General features: G+C 31.8%; 1 protein-coding gene across 1 annotated transcript; it reads left to right on the forward strand.

Moving 5' to 3' along the window:
• Positions 1 to 69: 69 nt before the first annotated feature.
• On the forward strand, positions 70 to 19,192 carry LOC148609127 (cytosolic non-specific dipeptidase-like). Its single transcript, XM_088540806.1, has 14 exons — positions 70 to 185; positions 982 to 1,105; positions 2,089 to 2,259; positions 5,252 to 5,332; positions 6,368 to 6,442; positions 7,507 to 7,587; positions 8,001 to 8,074; positions 8,371 to 8,445; positions 8,901 to 9,045; positions 9,806 to 9,905; positions 11,805 to 11,976; positions 12,582 to 12,667; positions 17,959 to 18,125; positions 18,490 to 19,192. Exons 1-14 carry the CDS (start codon positions 157 to 159, stop codon positions 18,535 to 18,537), a joined length of 1,428 nt encoding a protein of 475 aa, XP_088396932.1. The 5' UTR covers positions 70 to 156; the 3' UTR covers positions 18,538 to 19,192.

Here is a 19,192-nt window from a genome sequence, read left to right on the forward strand (position 1 = left end):
AATGTTAGTTCGCAAAACTTTACATTTGGGTTTTTAGTCCCGATCTAAAAGTCACATGATTCAAATCTTGTGAAGGTCCACCCATCAATTTGGTCTGAAGGGATTTTTAAGTTGGTTATTTATTTCTGTAAGGACATCTCCTGAAACACTGTTACGATGGACGCAGAAACCAAATCATTATTTGAGTAAGATTTTTATATTGTTTTCGATTGTTTTTTTTTTATTTTGTTAAAAAACAATAGTCACATGCGATGTCTGAAAAAATGAAAGTAATTTCTACTTTCTCTTTTAAAACGTTGCATTTATTATATGTGTATATATTGAATATAGATGATATTTTTATTGTAAATAATATAAAATGATAAAACTTTTTCCAACTTTAATTATTGTGCCTTTAGTTTTTGACAGTTTAAGGTATATTTTACTTCCTTCAACCATCAAAATTGATACTAATGGTAGCTGTTACTTGCCCTGGCTAAACTTACCTTGCTTTCTTAAATCTATATATTTGCATATTTTGAAATTCTTTGACAACTTCATTCTCACCCCATCACACTGTCAAATGAGAGAAATGTTTGGAACAGATTGATATTATTTATGCCAATTATGTATTGCAGCTTGATTGTGATCAAAGCATGTTAAGGATCATGAATAAAAATATCTGCAACTTTAACTAACAATTAAGTCAATACTGTCTGTCAAATTGATACCATTTACAAAAGAATATTGTATTGCATCTTTTATTTCAATTAACCATTTTTCATAAAATGCAAACGGCAACATATGTCACCCTTTATATTATAGCTTGTTGGTAGATGCATGATTTGGATTTTTCTCATTTCTTAGGCAGTCAGAGAAGCACTTTCTCTTTCATGTTGACATACATGATTGAATTTTATATTAGATAATCTTTTTTTAAATATTTTATTTTTTGTTATAAGGTGTGTAGTTCATATTAAATTGTATAAAACTGTCTTTTAGGTATATTGATGCCAACCAAGAAAAATATGTTAAGCGACTTGCTGATTCAGTTGCAATCAAAAGTGTGTCAGCATGGCCAGAAACAAGACCAGAGATAGTAAAAATGGTAGAATGGACCAAACAGGTATTGGACTTTATTCAAGAAAATTTGGAATAATATTTTATGATATACCATAGCTTTTATACCTCTGTCTTTTTAGAGGGGAGGTATTAGACAGACAAGAGTATACCATACATGAAATACCCTTATCTAGAAAGATGGATGTTATGTATGGTATACTCTCTTTGTCCCTTTTATCTATTGTTTGCACAGTAATCAAAAATATTTCACCAGTTTTCATTGAAAATTTAGTGCACAGTGTTTCATATTATTGATTTGAGCTCCTTTCTTTTTTTCTAAATGGCAGATTTCATGTTTAAGAGTTATGGGACTTTATTTATACAAATTATGGATCAATTTCTTATTTTCAGACAATAAATAAAAGAACATTTTCACTGAGTTTTGTTAAAATATTTATATGTAATCTCTCTTTACATTTTTTTATATTTCCCTTCAATGCATTTTTTTTTCAAGTAATTTAACTTCATTATTTATAAGTAGGGGAGGAGTTTCTTAGTTTTGTACACTTCCAGAAATTTCTATGAAAGTTTGGTGATATTTTTTATTTCTTTTGGTGTGAGCTCCTCTTCAATTCTTTTGTCCAACTTTAAATTTTCAAGTTTTTTTGTACTTAACTTCATACAAAAATATAGAAATTTCTTTTTTCTTACCATAACTCAAAAAACATATCCAGCAATTTTCATGAAACTTTGATGAATTGTTTGTTTCTATTGATGTGAGCTCCCTTTAATTTGTTTTATTTTGAAATTTTACATTTTCAAGCTATGGGACTTTAATTGAAAAAGTGAACTTTTGTACCAATTAGTGTATCATGATAGATCCATACCTTTCATATCATATATTTTGATTGTGTATAACATGTATTAGATATTCATATGTAGAACTTTAAAGGTTAACCTTATTTTTTGAGGCGATAAAATGTAAACTGTTGTGTTGTGCATTGTTGAATTAATTTCTCTACACATTTGTGACTGCATGTGATTTAGGAATTGGAAAAACTTGGTACACAAACAGAGCTTAAAGGTCTTGGGGACCAAACATTACCAGATGGATCAAAACTGCCATTGCCTCCAGTATTACTTGGTACCCTTGGTAACGATCCTAAGAAGAAGACATTATTGGTTTATGGTCATTTAGATGTACAGCCTGCCCATAAGGTAAGGAATCATGAAGTATAAATATTGGGTTAAACCCTTGAGACATCATCCCCATATATAAAAAAGAAATTGATTAGGTACAGAGAAACAAGAAGCATACATGGAAAAAGTAAATATGCATGAAAGTGTATGTTTCGTACAAAGGTTCACATAAATGTTTTCTGTTGAAATAACAACATTAGAAAATAGAATGGTATGTCTCTAACTTGTGTAGATGCAACAAATTTTGAATCAGTTGTTAAGATCTGGTAGACATTGGCTGTTCATCAGCTCATTAAATTCTAAAGTATTTGGTCCGTTATAAAATCTAGATTTCAAATATAGTTTCCTTTCATTGCTAAGTGAAATGCATATGAGTATATTGTGATATTCATTGCCAATATCTTCTGACTGGCATAGAATACATTTCCTATTTTCTCCGGGAGTATTATGCCATCGACCAGATTCTATAGGCAACAAACACTGAACAGGAAGCTCCTATTAGCCACTCCCTAAAAGTAAAAAAAAATATTAAACCAGCACTTATAGCCCCAGTAAAAATGAAGACAGTCATCAAACAAATCCCAGAAGACAGTCATCAAACAAATCCCATACTTCAGCTTCTTGCTATCAATTCCAAGATTTGAAAAAAAGTCAGTTCATAATATAATTTCCATGTAAGGCAATTTTTGGTCTGTCTGTTTATTCTTTTTCAGATGTAGGCATTCACTTCTATGTGATATTCTTAGTTATACCAAATTCATTTAGCCTTCAAATAATAGTGTTTTACCAGCATCTGTTTGTAAAAGACAACCAATAACAAAGGCAGTAAAAAAACATGTATTATAAACAATGATACATGTATATTATGGTGATATTATCATTTTCGATGTTGTTGTTTGTGGTGTCATTGTGGTTGGTAGACTCTTGAGTTTCATGCAACAACTTGAGTTTTGGTTGGTTTATATTTATACATTTAATAACTAGGTTCAATATTACAAAATGATTTAACACTTAATTTAAAACATCCTTTTCCAGTAAAGAATAAAATCAATCTTGTCTCTCCCTACATGGGCACTATAAACTATAATAATAACTCAACAAACATTTAACTATCTGGGTAATTCCAACACACTCTCATGATAGAAGTGTGATTTATGATTGTAATAGAGAACCATAGTGCATCTTATGACCTAGTTACTTTGACTTGTGTCAAAGGAGCCACATCAATGCAGCTAGTATGTGTCAAGTTCAGTAAATAGTCATTCGGTAAGATGTTGAATTTAATTGAAGATATCTTGTCTGATTTGTGATATTTAAACTTCATTTTGGTTGATCATATTGTGATGCCAACTGTAAAACTGTGATTTTAACAAAGGGTAAACATACCCTTGATTGAGAAGTTTATTTGATAATATCCGCATTCTACAGAGAAAGTGTATGTACAGATTAAAGGCTCAACAGAAATGGATCAACTGTGAAATGTATACTCCATAGGCTGGAGCTGTTGGTATTTTGCCACAAAGAAAGGGGAAGTTTACTACTGGAAAGGCAAAATCATCATATTTGTCATGAAATTGTGATTTCAAACATCCTGTATTATCTATGTACAAATTAAGGTTTAGGAATGAGACAGACAGAGGTGTATCAATTGTCTCTAAGTCTTTCATTCAAGTTCCTGTGGGTAGATTAGATTAAGTAATCCTTGAAACTAGCATTATTCAGACATTATATCATCTATGTAACAGAAACTGAAATTGTAGGACTAGGCTACTCCTTTCTCTTTTTTCTGTAGAATCTCTTTTAAAAAGCTTGGAATTTAGGAACAGGTTAGCCAAGGGTGTAACACAATTCATTCCCATATGTATTTTGATAGTCTGCTGGAATACATATCCCCCATATTCAACAAGAATGTTGTCAACTAGAAATTCCAATATTTTAACAACATCAGACTCAGAGTACTTATTGTTAGAATCAGTGTGTTTTTTCACAAAATAAGCCTTTTCTTTACCTTATAGTAGATAAGCTTATCTTTTAGTCCCCTGCTTTGAATAAAATCATTGGTGAAAAAGATCATGTAGAACTGGCTTTAGTTTGTCATGTGGCAGTGTGGTGTTTAAGGTAGAAAAATCAAGTTTGTATTCAGAAAGATATTCATGTAGGTCTTATTAGTTCTTGAAAATCCAAATCTGATTCATGCCACTTTTAGAGTAGGATTTATCCTAGTTTCCCTCTAGTTGTAAGGAGTTTTAGTAAAGCGTTTGGCAGAACGAGCAATATACCTCTGTTTTTAAGGACACTTGTGAAGCTTTGGTATCCAATAAATAGTAGGGAGAGCCATATAATCATCACCTGTAGAAATACTGAACATTAGCACAGACATGTGATCGTTAATTGTGTCTTCCTAGGTATAATACTAGGGCAGTATTTTGGGTTGCCAAGTGAACTGTCAAGGTTGACCCATTTTCTTAATCAGACAGCCAATATACTGTAGTGTCTTTTGCACGTAAATACTATGTTGTTAGGAGCTCTGTCTGCTGGAACAACTACACATTTGTTATTAAGTCCTCTTTAGCCTAATTCGGGATAGTATCAAAGAATTTATAGAAGTTATCCAATAAAAGAGTGTCTCAACCTCTTCTTTTTCTTTTCTAGCCCATTGCCTGGCATATTCCTTAACTGCATCCATCAGAATTTTGATGTTGTGTTTCCTGTTGATGTGCTGGGGTTCACTGTATTATTTATGACCTTTTGCAAAAAAATTTTGTTATCAAGGATACTAAGATCACCAGTGATGATATATCCAGCAGAATATGATTAAAAGATACAGAGTAATATTGTATCGAAAGGAAAAAATATTGAAATGTTTATATAAGAGAGCAATAACACTTATAAGACATTTATAGAAATACTCAGTATCTTATTTCATTACATAGTGAAACATTTGTGTTTAGTTGACAAACTGAAATATTGATAAACTATAATATTGTATTAAAATGATGTTGTATTCCAGGATGATGGTTGGGACACTGAACCTTTTGTTTTGACAGAGGTTAATGGTAAATTGTATGGAAGAGGATCCACTGATGATAAGGTGAATATCAAAATAATGATAAATATACTGTCTTGGGATTGATACTAAAGGTTTTAATTACTGTAAACATACTAATTTTCAGGGTGCACTAATTATTGCTATTTTGCAGTGGACAGAAAACCACGAAAAATAGTACACACAAATTTTATTTTGAACTCTATTTAATGTTAATCATATTTTTGAAACCATGAAAATTAGTAACTGAGAAAATTGATATGTTAAAAGTATATCCATGTAAACAAAGTTTAGTGTAATATTTAGGAATCACAGTCTGTTTGTCTGTACTTCTATGTATATAGTATGTACATGTTGTCTTAAAAAATCAATTTAATTTTGAATATACTTATGAAGTACCATCTGGAGATATATTTGAAACAAGATAAATTTGCTGGATGTTTGCAAAGGGAGATACTTCAAGTAAAAGTGTTTTAAGTGTCTAAGGCTTGTAAGTGCACATTTACTTTATCATTCTATGTATTTTTATGTAACTTCATTTGAAGTTGGGATATCATTTGGGAATTAGTTCTCATTACAGGGACCTGTTCTCGATTGGGTCAACAGATCATAGTATTCCTTTCCTCGTTTGTCTACCCTGGACTTGACTTTTTATGAGCAACTCAGTGGGTGTTTCTAGAAAAGCAGAGGACGCTTTCCCTACCGGTGCACCTGGTCCATGCTCCCAGTTTTTAGTGGAGTCCGAGTTCCTCATTTACTTTTGTTACTTTGTATGTATGATTTTAGTTACTTTATGTTCTTTGTTGTGTTTGTCTGTTTTCCATGTCTGGTCTTTGTCCCTGGATTACATTCTTTTGATTACTGCTATAACCTTGGTTCCCTTGATTACTCTTACATCCCATAAAAAAAAAAAAAACATCTGAACTTTTTTTTAACAGCTTTTACTTTTTACTTCACAGTGTCAGCTATTAGTGCTGTGTCAATCAAAATGAGAGATAAGTCAAGTATTTATATAGATACTGCTCTTAGTTTCACTTTACAATGTTCAAATGTGTGTTACTGTTTACTTTCTCATTACAGGGACCAGTTCTTGATTGGGTCAATGCAATAGAAGCTATGCAAAAACTGAACCAAGATATACCCATTAATATCAAGGTATACAACTCAACAGAAGTTTTATTAAATCTTTGAGAAGTGCTTTTAGAAGATGAACATATAATTGTTACAAGTAATTGTCTGTTTGTTCATCTTTCATTCCTCTGTAAATATGATGTTATACTGATATGAGACACTTTGTGTAATATTTTTGGACTAATTTATATTTAATTACAATTAGTAATTTGATAATAATGTGTATAAACTAGCAATCAAAGCAACATCAGTTCTAAATAAACAAGATTAATACAACATATAAAATGCATTTTCAAAAAATTGTGACATTGTTTGCTGATACACTTGTCAAATGTTGGATGATTCTCTAGTGAAATGTTAATTGATACATTAGCCAAATGTTGGCTGATACACGAATGAAATATTGGTTGGTGCACTAGCCAAATGTTGTAGTGCACCAAATGTTGGCTTGTACACTTGTGAAATGTTGATTGATACACTAGCCAAATGGAGGCTGATACACAAGTGAAATGTTGATTGATTCACTAGCAAATGTTGGCAGATACACTTGTGAAATGTTGTACTGCACCAAATGTTGGCTTATACACTTGTGAAATGTTGATTGATGCACTAGCAAATGTTGGCAGATACACTTGTGAAATGTTGTACTGCACCAAATGTTGGCTTATACACTTGTGAAATGTTGATTGATGCACTAGCCAAATGGTGGCTGATACATGAGTGAAATGTTGATTGGTGCACTTGCCAAATGTTGGCTGGTACACTTGTAAAATGTTGATTGATGCACTAGCCAAATGGTGGCTGATACACGAATGAAATGCTGGTTGGTGCAGTAGCCAAATGTTGGCTGATTCTCTAATGAAATGTTGATTGATGCACTAGCCAAATGTTGGCTGATATACGAGTGAAATGTTGATTGGTGCACTAGCCAAATGCTGACTGATACACTTGTGAAATATACTGATCAACTGTTTTTGCATGATTGATGCTTTAAAGAACAAATACTGATAATAATATTGTTAGTTCTGGATAATTGTAAGAACAACAGTTGATACTGATGTTATTTGTGTTACTTAATTTGTTTGCAGTTTGTTTTGGAAGGAATGGAGGAGTCAGGATCTGAAGGTCTAGATGAATTAGTGATGTCTTTAAAGGATACATTCCTTAAGGTAAATTTCAACATTAAAATATATTCTTGAATTGGAAAAAAAACCGAGGGAATAAAGATAAGTGAAACTGTCCATCTCTTCACACTGTAATAATACACATGCAGTCTAAGTCAATGTTTTCCTGCAGATGTTATTGTGACATCATTGAAACAACTGTTTTGATTGGATGTTTTTTTTATAAAACACTATTTGATTTTTAAAAAATTTCTTGAAATAAAAAACCTACAGATTTCAATCTATAGCAAAACCAGTTCCAAATATAGTTAGCACTGGCACTTATCTTTTTGATATTAGACTTATCTTTTTTCACTATTTTTGTTAGTTTTAATGATATTATCAAAGTTTTTTGTCTCCAAAATTTGGTTATGGATTTATCATAATTTTCTGTGGTAAAGTTTAATTTAATATTGTAGGATGTAGATTTTGTATGCATATCTGACAACTACTGGCTTGGAAAAAAGAAACCCTGTATCACATATGGCCTGAGGTAAGAATAACAACTCCTGTGTAGAAAAATGATTATAGAATATTTTTATTTACATGTGTATTTACATTTAAACTGATTGTTCTTATTTGCCTAATAGTTCACTACCCACTTTAGTAAGCATTATAACTGTAGTATTATATTGTGGCAGACTGACAGTAAAGTCACTAATAGCTGGGAGAAAACCTGGTTGATAATAATTTTAAACTGAATCCAGTTGATTTTAGATGCATGTACAATGTATGGTTCAGTTTTGAAAGAAACTAATCAAAAAGATGATGTAACAATAACTTTTTCAGAGGCATCACTTATTTCTTTGTGGAAGTTGAATGTTCATCAAAAGATTTACATTCAGGAGTGTTCGGGGGAACAGTGTAAGTTGCCAAATTAATTCAAAGTTTTCATTGTGTCTTTACCTAAGGTGAATTAATCTTAGTTTTAAATATGAACTGTAAATTTCTAATTATTCATACAAAAAATTTAAGAGATATTGTCAATTCTGAAATCATTCTAATATTTCTATTCTTGCAAAAAATGCAATGAGACTGTCATTGCAACAATTAACAAAATATACTGTGGTATTTTCTGTATGATGGCATGTTTTTTTATCCATCTTGAGGTACTAAAAATTCAGGTTTCATAATGCATGTACTGAGACAGAGAAATTCCATTTAGGTGTAAAATAACAAAGTAGCAATTATGAATACATGCAATTATTTCTGAATTGAAAGCATATTACAGTGCAGTGTGCCTGGAGTGTTTTATTGTATGCTCTTACTTTGTATTGATAAGTTTCTTTAACCTTTATTGAATGACTTTCTATTTATAGACATGAAGCAATGACAGACTTGATAGCTGTCTTAGGTTCATTGGTAGACATCAATGGGAAGATCCAAATTCCTGGTATATATGACACTGTTGCCAAGGTTACTGAAGATGAGACAAAATCTTATGATCCCATTGAATTTGACTTGGTAAGTTGTTATGCCTTAGATTTTATATTGAAAGTGTCATGAGAAAAATAGAATCTTTCTTTGTGTGCAGTTGACTGTTACAATTCTACCAAGAAGAGATTAAAACCATTGAAAGCCTCTGGAAATATATTTTTTTACTTAAAAGTTTGGCAACTGCAGAAATGCAATTGCTTGCAAAAAGGTTCTCTTTCTCTGGTTTGAACATCTTTTATATAATACAAAAGGGATTAGACACAAGTACGTCTTATTTTTGAATTCTTTTCCTGATAGAAAACATTCTTTGTGAATGCAGAAATAAAAATGTTAGAAAAGCATAATGAAGAAATCAATTGTTTAAATAGATAAAAAAAGTAAAACAATGTTTTTGCAAGGTAAACTATTTGACAGAAAAAAGATAAACAGAATTAGATATTTGTGCCTGTTCAGGGTTCAACCTCTGCATGCTGGAAGCATTTTATTGTAGTTTTTATGGTTAGGTCAAAACCAAATTCAAATTCAAAACTAAATGTAGTATTATTTATTTAAAATAGTTGCTGTCATGAAACCCATGGATTTAATATATTCATTTTTTTTCCAACATGTAGGAAATAAAAGGAACAAATAAAGACAAGGTACTTGTAACTGTACAGTACTAACTTTCATGGTGTACTAATTTTCTCTATGTGGTGGAAAGTAAAGCACAAAAAATAGTACCTGTGAAAGATAATATATTTACAGTGTATTAGAATAATTTAAAATTTATCTACTCTTGTTTTTATAGGAGGAATACAAAAAAGATGTCGGAGTGAACGAACTTATTCATGACAATAAGTCAGATCTTTTAATGCACAGATGGAGATATCCTTCTCTGTCTATTCATGGTTAGTATGATTGGCTTCATAATTATACACCAACTAAGCAAATTAGAATCACCTTGTCTGTCCATTCATTATTTCTCTGTCAGTCTGTCCATCCGTAATGGGCTCTGTCAGTCTTTCCATCCGTTATTCTCTCTGTCAGTCGCTCCTCCAGATATCGTTACATTTATCTCAAATTGCCATTGGATGGATTGATTTCAAAGAGGTACGTTCAGTTTATAACAAATTCAGTCTTGTAAATAAATTTGCTCAATTCTCCATGGATATTGAGTGATATGTAAGTAAATGTTTGCATACCTTGCCAACAAAATTTTTGTTGTTGTTGTTGTTCAGTCATGCATAACATGAAAAAAACCTTAGTGCAAAATGGAGCTAAAATGTGTAAATTCTGCTGAATTGGGGAAAAACTTTTTTTCTTCATAGGAGATAATTGACACATGGATTGGACAACTTGAATGTTCCAACCAAGACAACTTTTGACAAAATATTTAATTTGTCCAGGCATGTAGTAAATATATCTGGACCAAAATACAATAAACAAACCTCCAAATATCGTAATACTTCATTTTGATGTATGTAACAGATCCTGAAACTCTTTTCGTCTGTGTTAAATAATTTTTTATCACAAAAATACGGCGATTAATTTTTTCAGTAGGTAATCTAAAATTTTCACAGAATAACAGGGGCTGAAACTGGTATAAATGGGTATATCCCTTTGGTATGTGGCTTTATATAGAAGAGGTATAGAATATGAGCAACTTTGAGATATCATCTCTCTGTATAAGTGGGGAAGATATGAAATTTCTGTATGAGTGGGGAAGAGCATGACAATTTGTGCAACTTCATTTTAAAGGAGTGCAGAGTTATCTTTATATTTAAAAAAAACCTGGTCCTTTTTTGACAATAAGGACTGTTTCTTTTACAGATTACCTAGGACACATGAATACACATTTAAAAATCATCAATGTTTTCCTTATTCTAATGAATTATGAATGGAAACCTTCTAAAACTTACTTCTCAATGTAATTCTTTTCTTCCAAAATATATGAAACTATAATTTTGGAGGGAGATTTTTTTATGTGATTTGAGATTTTTTTCCATGAAAATTATAACAGGCAAAGTATATTGAACTTTATCTTTGTGTTGAGGTCCACCCAATCTTTGGATAAAAATATTGCATGAATAGAAAGTATTTTGTTTTTTCTATGTATTTTTGGGTCAACTATATGCACTGCTGGCACCAAAAAAAATCATTTACATGTATTTTACTTCAAATGTACCAGTATTTCCAAATTGTTTTGTTTTAACCAAGATTAGGAATGGAATATCTGTTTCCCTTGCCCATATATTTTTTTTAATTTAATTCAAGAATTGCCAAACTACTTATATGTGCATGAAAAATTACATTTTCACAATAATTTTTTTTTTGCTGGCACCAAAAAAAATCATTTACATGTATTTTACTTCAAATGTACCAGTATTTCCAAATTGTTTTGTTTTAACCAAGATTAGGATTGGAATATCTGTTTCCCTTGCCCATATATTTTTTTTTATTTAATTCAAGAATTGCCAAACTACTTATATGTGCATGAAAAATTACATTTTCACAATATTTTTTAGGAAATATAGAACTGCATTATGAAGTACATGTATGCAAAAAATGTCAACTTTAAAGAATGTTTCAGTTTGTAATGTATTGAAATAATGAATATATTAACATTCTTGCGTGTTTGTCCCATATTTTTTAATTGGGAAGAACCTTAATAAAACTGTATTATCTTGATACAGTGAACATACTAAAATTTTAATTTTTGTAATTTGTTATTTCCCAGAAATTTGTAACCTGTGTATTTCATTTGAGTTTTTACCAGTAGTAATTCTATTTATGATGTTTCTTTCCAGGAATTGAGGGTGCATTTTCTGGAGCAGGAGCAAAGACAGTTATTCCGAGGAAAGTTATTGGTAAATTTTCTATAAGATTAGTACCAGATCAGCTCCCTGATGAGGTGGAACAAAAAGTCAAGAGCCATATCATGAATGTATGGAAAAAGCAAGGAAGTCCAAATAAAATAAAGTTTGTATAAGTATACGTAACACATTCCTAATTTTTATTTTTAAACAGTAAAGAGGGTGTGTTACCATACATTAGTCTGTTGGTCTGTGGTTACTCTACATCTTTCTATTTTGACCAACATTATAAGTTCTTTATCTTAAGGAAATTCTTATCCTTATCATTTTCCTTAGTCACTGTCTTTGTTGGGGGGGGGGGAATTTGGATTACATTTCATTAAAGAAAATCCTGATTTTGTTGGATATAGTTACATGTATCAGTTTTCTTAATCTTAATACCAAATGGCTAATACTAGTAGAGTAAACCTGAAGTAGAGTTTTTGCTATATTTTGTGAATACTCATGTATACATCAAACAAGTAGTGGCTTTCATCTATCACAATTAGTAGTAATTTATGAAATGAGTACAGTTCTTCTTTCTGTCAATCATTGATGGAAATTTATGTGAACATAACCACTAACTCATAATTGTTTCAGACCTGACACAAATCAATATACATGTGTTACTTATAAAATGTGAATTGACAGAAATCTTAAAAAGTACCAGCATAGACACTCCATGTGATCTAAACATATCAGATCTTAAGTAGCTGCTTTGATATTTTCCAGTGTATCTATGGGTCATGGAGGTAAACCATGGGTTAGTGATTTTAATGATCCTAACTATGTAGCTGGTAGAAACGCTATGAAAACAGGTAACTAATTAGTGTTATGCTTATTGGTTATGTAGCTGCATAATTATATATATGTTTCACCCTGTTCGTCGGTTTGTCCATCTGTCCATCTGTCTGTCCACACTTTTTCCTAAGCAGCTTGCAGCATTGTTATTAAACTTGATGGGATGTAATATAATCGCATGGAGATGTGCATACTTTAAGGAATTTATGTTTGGACAAAAATTATAGAAATGACAGCTGTTGAACTTCAGAATTTTCAACAAAACTTGGTCTGATGCGTTGTCAACCACTCCTCAATAACTTGCAGGATTATTATGAAATTAATGGAGTGTTGTATTACCATATTAGCATGTGCATATTTTCTGGAATTTATGTTTGGGCAAAAATTGTAGAAGTGCTCTTTGAACTAAGGCATTTTTCAGCAAAACTTGGTCTGATGGGTTGTTCACAACTCCTCCATATTGACTTCAGGATTAGTATGAAACTTAATGGGGTGTTAAACACACTGGCCTATGCGTATGGTCAGGAATTTATGTTTAAAGTACATTTGCATTCATTTTCTGTCATTATGTCATCAACAACAAAATACCAGTAGTACTGATTGTGGTTAGGAGTTGGGTGTTTTAGAAAAGGCATCAAAGTTGTTTGTAAAAAGTGCTTTAATAGTCTATCCACCATAAAAATTGTGTCCAATATGAATCGTGTGTCCACAATGATCCTCAGATGTACAGGGTCAAACTAGTTGCAGAGGTATAAGTATTTTCTCTGGGGCAATGCCTAGTTTGTATTTAAATAATGGCTGTATATAATACACCACTTTATTGTTATGGGGGATGTCAGGAACGTGCCATACTTCCTAGAACACCCACTTTGTACTTGCATTAAAAATTTCAAACAGTTAATTCTTAAGAATGAACATAATTTCCAATAAAAAGATGTCAAGCCATTCACGTGTCAGACCCCTACATATATAGTATGTTGGTTAGGTTCTATCCATATTACACATAAAATTAGATTTGTGCATCGTCAAAATCTTATGTACCTACAAGCCCAGTAATTTAGGATACTTGTGTATCTACAAGCCCAGTAATCTAGGATACTTATATACCTACAAGCCTAGTAATCCAGGAGTTGGGGTGATGTTGTTTGGTTTTGTTTTGTTCTATTTTTGTGGTTTTTGTTTTTGTTTTTGTTGTTTTTGTTTTTGTTTTTGTTTTTTGTTTTTTTTTCAGTCAGATGAATAAGAAGTTAACATTTGACTGTGATAAGAGTTTAGTAAGAATCTTGCTTCATGATATATCACAAGATACCTACCTCATTCATGTTCCCATCATGTCAATTTCATATGGTCCTGTAAAGTTGTCTTTTGTGATTTTCTAATCATTGCTATATTACATTTTACCTGCATCACCAACAATAAAAGCCGGTCTAGTAGATACAATATTTATCAAAATTCTCAGTGTTACAAATTTCAAAATCCCTAAAACACTGAAGCTTCATTCCGTGTATGGCACATGATAAAACCTCTTGGTGATGGATTTGGTTTCCTATTTCAATAGTTTTGGTTTTGAGTACGTTTTGTATGGGGGATTTAGATCTTCCTATATATGTATTTGTACCTACTTTGTGTAGTCTGTAACTCAAATATAATTAAATATTATTCAAACTTTACAAAGTTTTTATGTACGTATTGAAAATGTGCACCTCCAGTTCTAGAGGAATTCAATAATTTTTTTCCTACACTTTTAACATGTTTAATTATGTTATTTTTTATACAATGGCAAACAATTTGCAGTTATACAATGTTATGTCGCAGTTGTCATGGTCTGGAGACAATTCCTTTCTGTGCAATAACTTAAGTTGTGGTTGAACAATTGTTCTGATATGATTTTACTAAAGTGAAGGTTCCTATTTAATTTTGATTTTGTGGCCCGTACCATTTTATTAACATATGTAGAAATGTTTTGGTTTTTTCCCCAATTTTAATTATTGTTTTTTTTTAAATTTTGTTCCTTATTTAATTCTGGCAAGTAACAGTATCAAGCAGAATTTATGTGTTTTGAACTGTTTTCAAGTTATAGGGGGTCAAAGTTGGGCAACATCCCAAAAAATCAACTTTTTAAAATTTTGGTAAGGTCTTGAATTTTTTTTTTTTGTGATTCCTCTTATATAACTTAATATATGGATTAGAATGCAACTTATGCGGTCTAGTATATGTCAGTGAAACACAAGAACGATTAAACAAAGGAATGTATAGTCATTGTTCAGGAATTGATACCACCAAATTCCCAACAGTTTATTAACAAGATCATTCAATCCTCTCTATGAAAGTTCATTTTTTAGAAAAAAATTTACCATCCAGCAAACAGTCCTGTTCTGAATAAAAACTATCATATGGAAAGAGAGGAGTATTGGATATGGAGACTGGGTACTGCAATACCTTACCAATTCAATGACAACATCAAAAGTATAGAAAACCTTTCAAGCCCATGTAACAATAGCATAAATGTGAGGAATTTATTTGACAAAAATCCAAGACAGCAAAGGAGTCATGGCCATCACAACTATATGTCACCAAAGATACATGATGTCTCCATAGATGGTCTCCTTCCTTCCTTTCAAAAACCTCTTAGATTTCATCACATTCAAATCAAACTCTATTCTATACATCTCACTCTACTACACTCCCTTTACAAAACAAGTCTTGACACTCCTGTTTCTCACCCTACCTCTTAATTATATAGATTTGTTGCCATCATTTTGGATATTGGTTTTCAGACTCTTTAAACCAGTTTGTGTGAAAAGTCAAGATGAAGAAAAACTATCATTTCTTCCACTACCATTTGTCAACAAAGGTATAGATGCAGTTAATTTGGCTAATATCCTCCATCACAAAAAACGGTACCATCAAAGTTCCCCCATATTTCAAAGACAAATCAATTCAAGTTGTTTCATATTCCTATACTTCACCCATTACATCCAAAATTTTCAATGATAAAAGGCTATTGTAGAACCTCGAGATTGAGGACTTCAAGGCTAAACCACAAGACTGGTCTTGCAAAAACTCTCCATTCAAATAGGGTTCTTCTGGTCATGTCATTACGGGAAATCATCGAAAATGAATCTCTGCATAATATCCTTTCTAAAGGTCGAAAGTTCCGTGAACCACACTCCATAAATTGGAATTATAACTATAAAGTTCTTATGGATTATGTGGAGGACTACCCAAGAAAATAGATAAAATGAGAACAAGAAGACACTGATTTTCTTTCAGAGTGGTTAAAGGCCTTGAGGTCTTTAATTTTGAAACGAAAATGAAAGTTTTCTGTAAGTCAATGAGTGCCAATGCTGCATTAGTTTTCAAAGACTCCGATGTAGCAAAAACATTGTCTACTATACATGACAAATATGTAGTTGTTCCAGCGGACAAAGCACAATATAACGTGTTTTTTTTTTGTTGGCAAAACATTTTCCATCCAATGTTTATTATCAGAGAAAATAATAGCAGAGATAAGACCTATACTGCTACCACACTCTCCTAAGAAGAGATTGTGGAAAACCATAAATCTGTGCAATCCTCTTTTGGTCTCTCTACCAAAGACGATGATTGTGATTTACCGGCTTTGTACTGGATTCCTAAACTCCACAAGAATCCACAAAAACAATGTTACATAGCTGGATCTGCGAAATGAACCACCAAACCTCTTTCAAAACTTCTATACTCACAGCTGTCAAAGACGGTCTACAGTCCTACCACAACACTTGTTACTCCCGTAGTGGTATTAATTCAATGTGGAGCCTGAAAAATTCGAAAGATCTTCTGGAGACCATCAGTTCAAGACTATTATCAGAATATAATAGCATTAAAACCTATTTTTTTCAACACTGTATACTTCTATTCCCCATACTCAGTTAAAATCCCAACTTAAAAATTATACATCGTTGGTTTTCAAAAAAAGATGGAACACCTAATTACTAAAATGTAGTTATTGGTAGAGATTCCTCAGTGAGGTGGATACATTTTTCAATAAACGGTCGGCATTCCAATGGGAACAAGTTGTGCTCCTCTACTTGCTGACCAATTCCTTCAATCTTATGAGGCTGACTTAATAGCTAATCTGACCTGAAAGAAAGAATATTGTTTAGCTAGATCCTTTGATCACAGTTTCCGCAATATGGATGACGTATTTTCTTTAAACAATCCTTATTTTGGGGATTTGATATATCGCATCTACTCCAAAGAACTTGAGATAAAAGGTTATACAGACACTTTGAGGTCAGCCTCAAATCTGGACCTACACTTAGAAATCGATAGCAAGGGAAAACTATTGACCAAACTTTACAACAAACATGATGACTTTTCATTCAGAATTGTCAACTTTCCTTTCATCTGTTGCAACATTCCTTCAGCACCTGCGTATGGAGTGTTCATATCACAACCAAAAGTTATGCCAGAGCTTGCCAAAACTATGTAGACTTTTGGTAACACGCTAGACTTCTAACAAGTAGGCTTCTGGAACAGGGTTATTTTACTGCAAGATTGAAGTCATAACTACAGAAGTTTTATGGTCATTATCACGAACTCGTGGATGGTAACGGTGTATCTATCTGCGCCATGAAAACTGATTTGTTCAAAGTGTCATAGTTTTCATCTCCTCTTTCGTCTACCCCAGACTTGACTTTTTATGACCTACTCGGCAGTGTTTCTAGAAAAGCAGAGGACACTTACCCTCATGGTGCACTTGGTCCATGCTCCCAGTTTTTAGTGGAGTCCGAGTTGCTCATTTGCTTTTGTTACTTTGTATGTATGATTTTAGTTACTTTGTATGTATGATTTTAGTTACTACATGTTCTTTGTTGTGTATGACTGTTTTCCATGTCTGGTGTCTGTCCTGGATTGATTACTGCTAAAACATTGGTACCCTTGATTACTCTCTCATAAAAATCCCTACCTGTGTTTTTCAATCAGAGTTCAGATATCTCTTCAAGTTTTTTAATTATAAAGTCAAAGGGGCCACACCATAAAAAAATCAATATTTTGGCCTGATTTTGATGATTTTTTATTGAATTTTGTGCAATATAGTGCCCAAACCATTAGTTGTATCCATAATGAATTTGTAAGTCTGTCCAAAATTGATGCTTGTCTAACTGTTCAGGGTTTGACCACTGCAGTTGTATCATGCTGTGCTTGGCAAAGCTTTTTATTGTCACTTTATGTTGTGGATAGAACATAAATTTCTCAAAAAGAATTTAATCAATATTATTTAAGCATTTGCACAGATACTTAATTTATATCTATTATGTTACAGTATTTGGAGTAGAACCAGATTTGACTAGAGAGGGTGGTAGTATTCCAGTCACTTTAACATTTCAAGAAGCTACTGGTAAAAATGTGATGTTGCTCCCCATTGGTGCCTCAGATGATGGTGCTCACTCCCAGAATGAAAAGATTGATCGCAGCAATTATATTAATGGAGTACGTTTATCATTCAAGTTAAAAGAGATACTAAATTTATTTGCAAAAGCAAAATTTTTAAAACAGAATTGAACTCATTGTTCTAATTGTTTAATTAATAAGATTAATTAAGTTGCCATGATCTGGAACCTAAATGTATCAGTGAAAATAAGTTGTTCATTCACCAACTGTTATTTTGGTCCTAAAAATGGTAGCGGTTTGTAATTAACATTCAGTTATACTTGTATAGTTATTAGTGTTAGTTTTCAGTAGTTTGGTACATCCCTCAACTACAGGAGTTTTGAAGGAAACAAAGTATATGTACAGTAATCCTTTAATTGAAAAAAATATTCGATGATATATATTCATTTTATAAATATTTTAGGTGAAAGTGCTGGCAGCATACATGAAAGAACTGGCCCAAGTTTCCTAGGATGATTCAGATATAGGACAAACACTGCCTCCAATAAACAGAATAAGCTAGAAAACTGATTGTTGTGGTTATTCATATACTTTATTCATGAATTGTTCTTGTAATGTAACAGTCAACATTCAGATTTTATAAACTTTATTTATATGTGGTGATTGTTATATTTAGGAAATGGTTTCTGCAGTTTTTTTTCTTAAATATCTACCGTTATGATATTTTAACATCTTCAATTTATAAATCATAAATCTTAACTAATATAGTAATTCTGAAAAAGACATGTCTCTTTATTTCCTAGGTAAAATTATATCTAGAATGCACTACGAACCATAAAATCGCCAAATACTGTGAATATTTCTCATATTACAAACATTGACAGAACAATCTGAGGGTGACTGCTAACTAATGAAGTACATTTTGTATCATTACAGTTCCAATACTACACACCACCTCTGTTAACTGATGTAATTTATTTTGTATTTATATGTTCAGAACCTATGTCTCAATTCTTTTTGCCAGTGTGAAGTTTAAAGATCATGTTTTTTTTTATGAATGTACTAATATGTGAATGTTTCATTATATTTTTAGGAAAATCTATGCTGAAGTGCCATGTATTAACTTTTTTTATATTAGCTCAAAACAAAATATTATTTTTGTTGTA

This window comes from Perna viridis, chromosome 8, assembly GCF_037379345.1.
Source record: "Perna viridis isolate PV_CMFRI_1.1 ecotype Kerala chromosome 8, ASM3737934v1, whole genome shotgun sequence".
In the NCBI taxonomy this organism is placed as follows: Eukaryota; Metazoa; Mollusca; class Bivalvia; order Mytilida; family Mytilidae; genus Perna; species Perna viridis.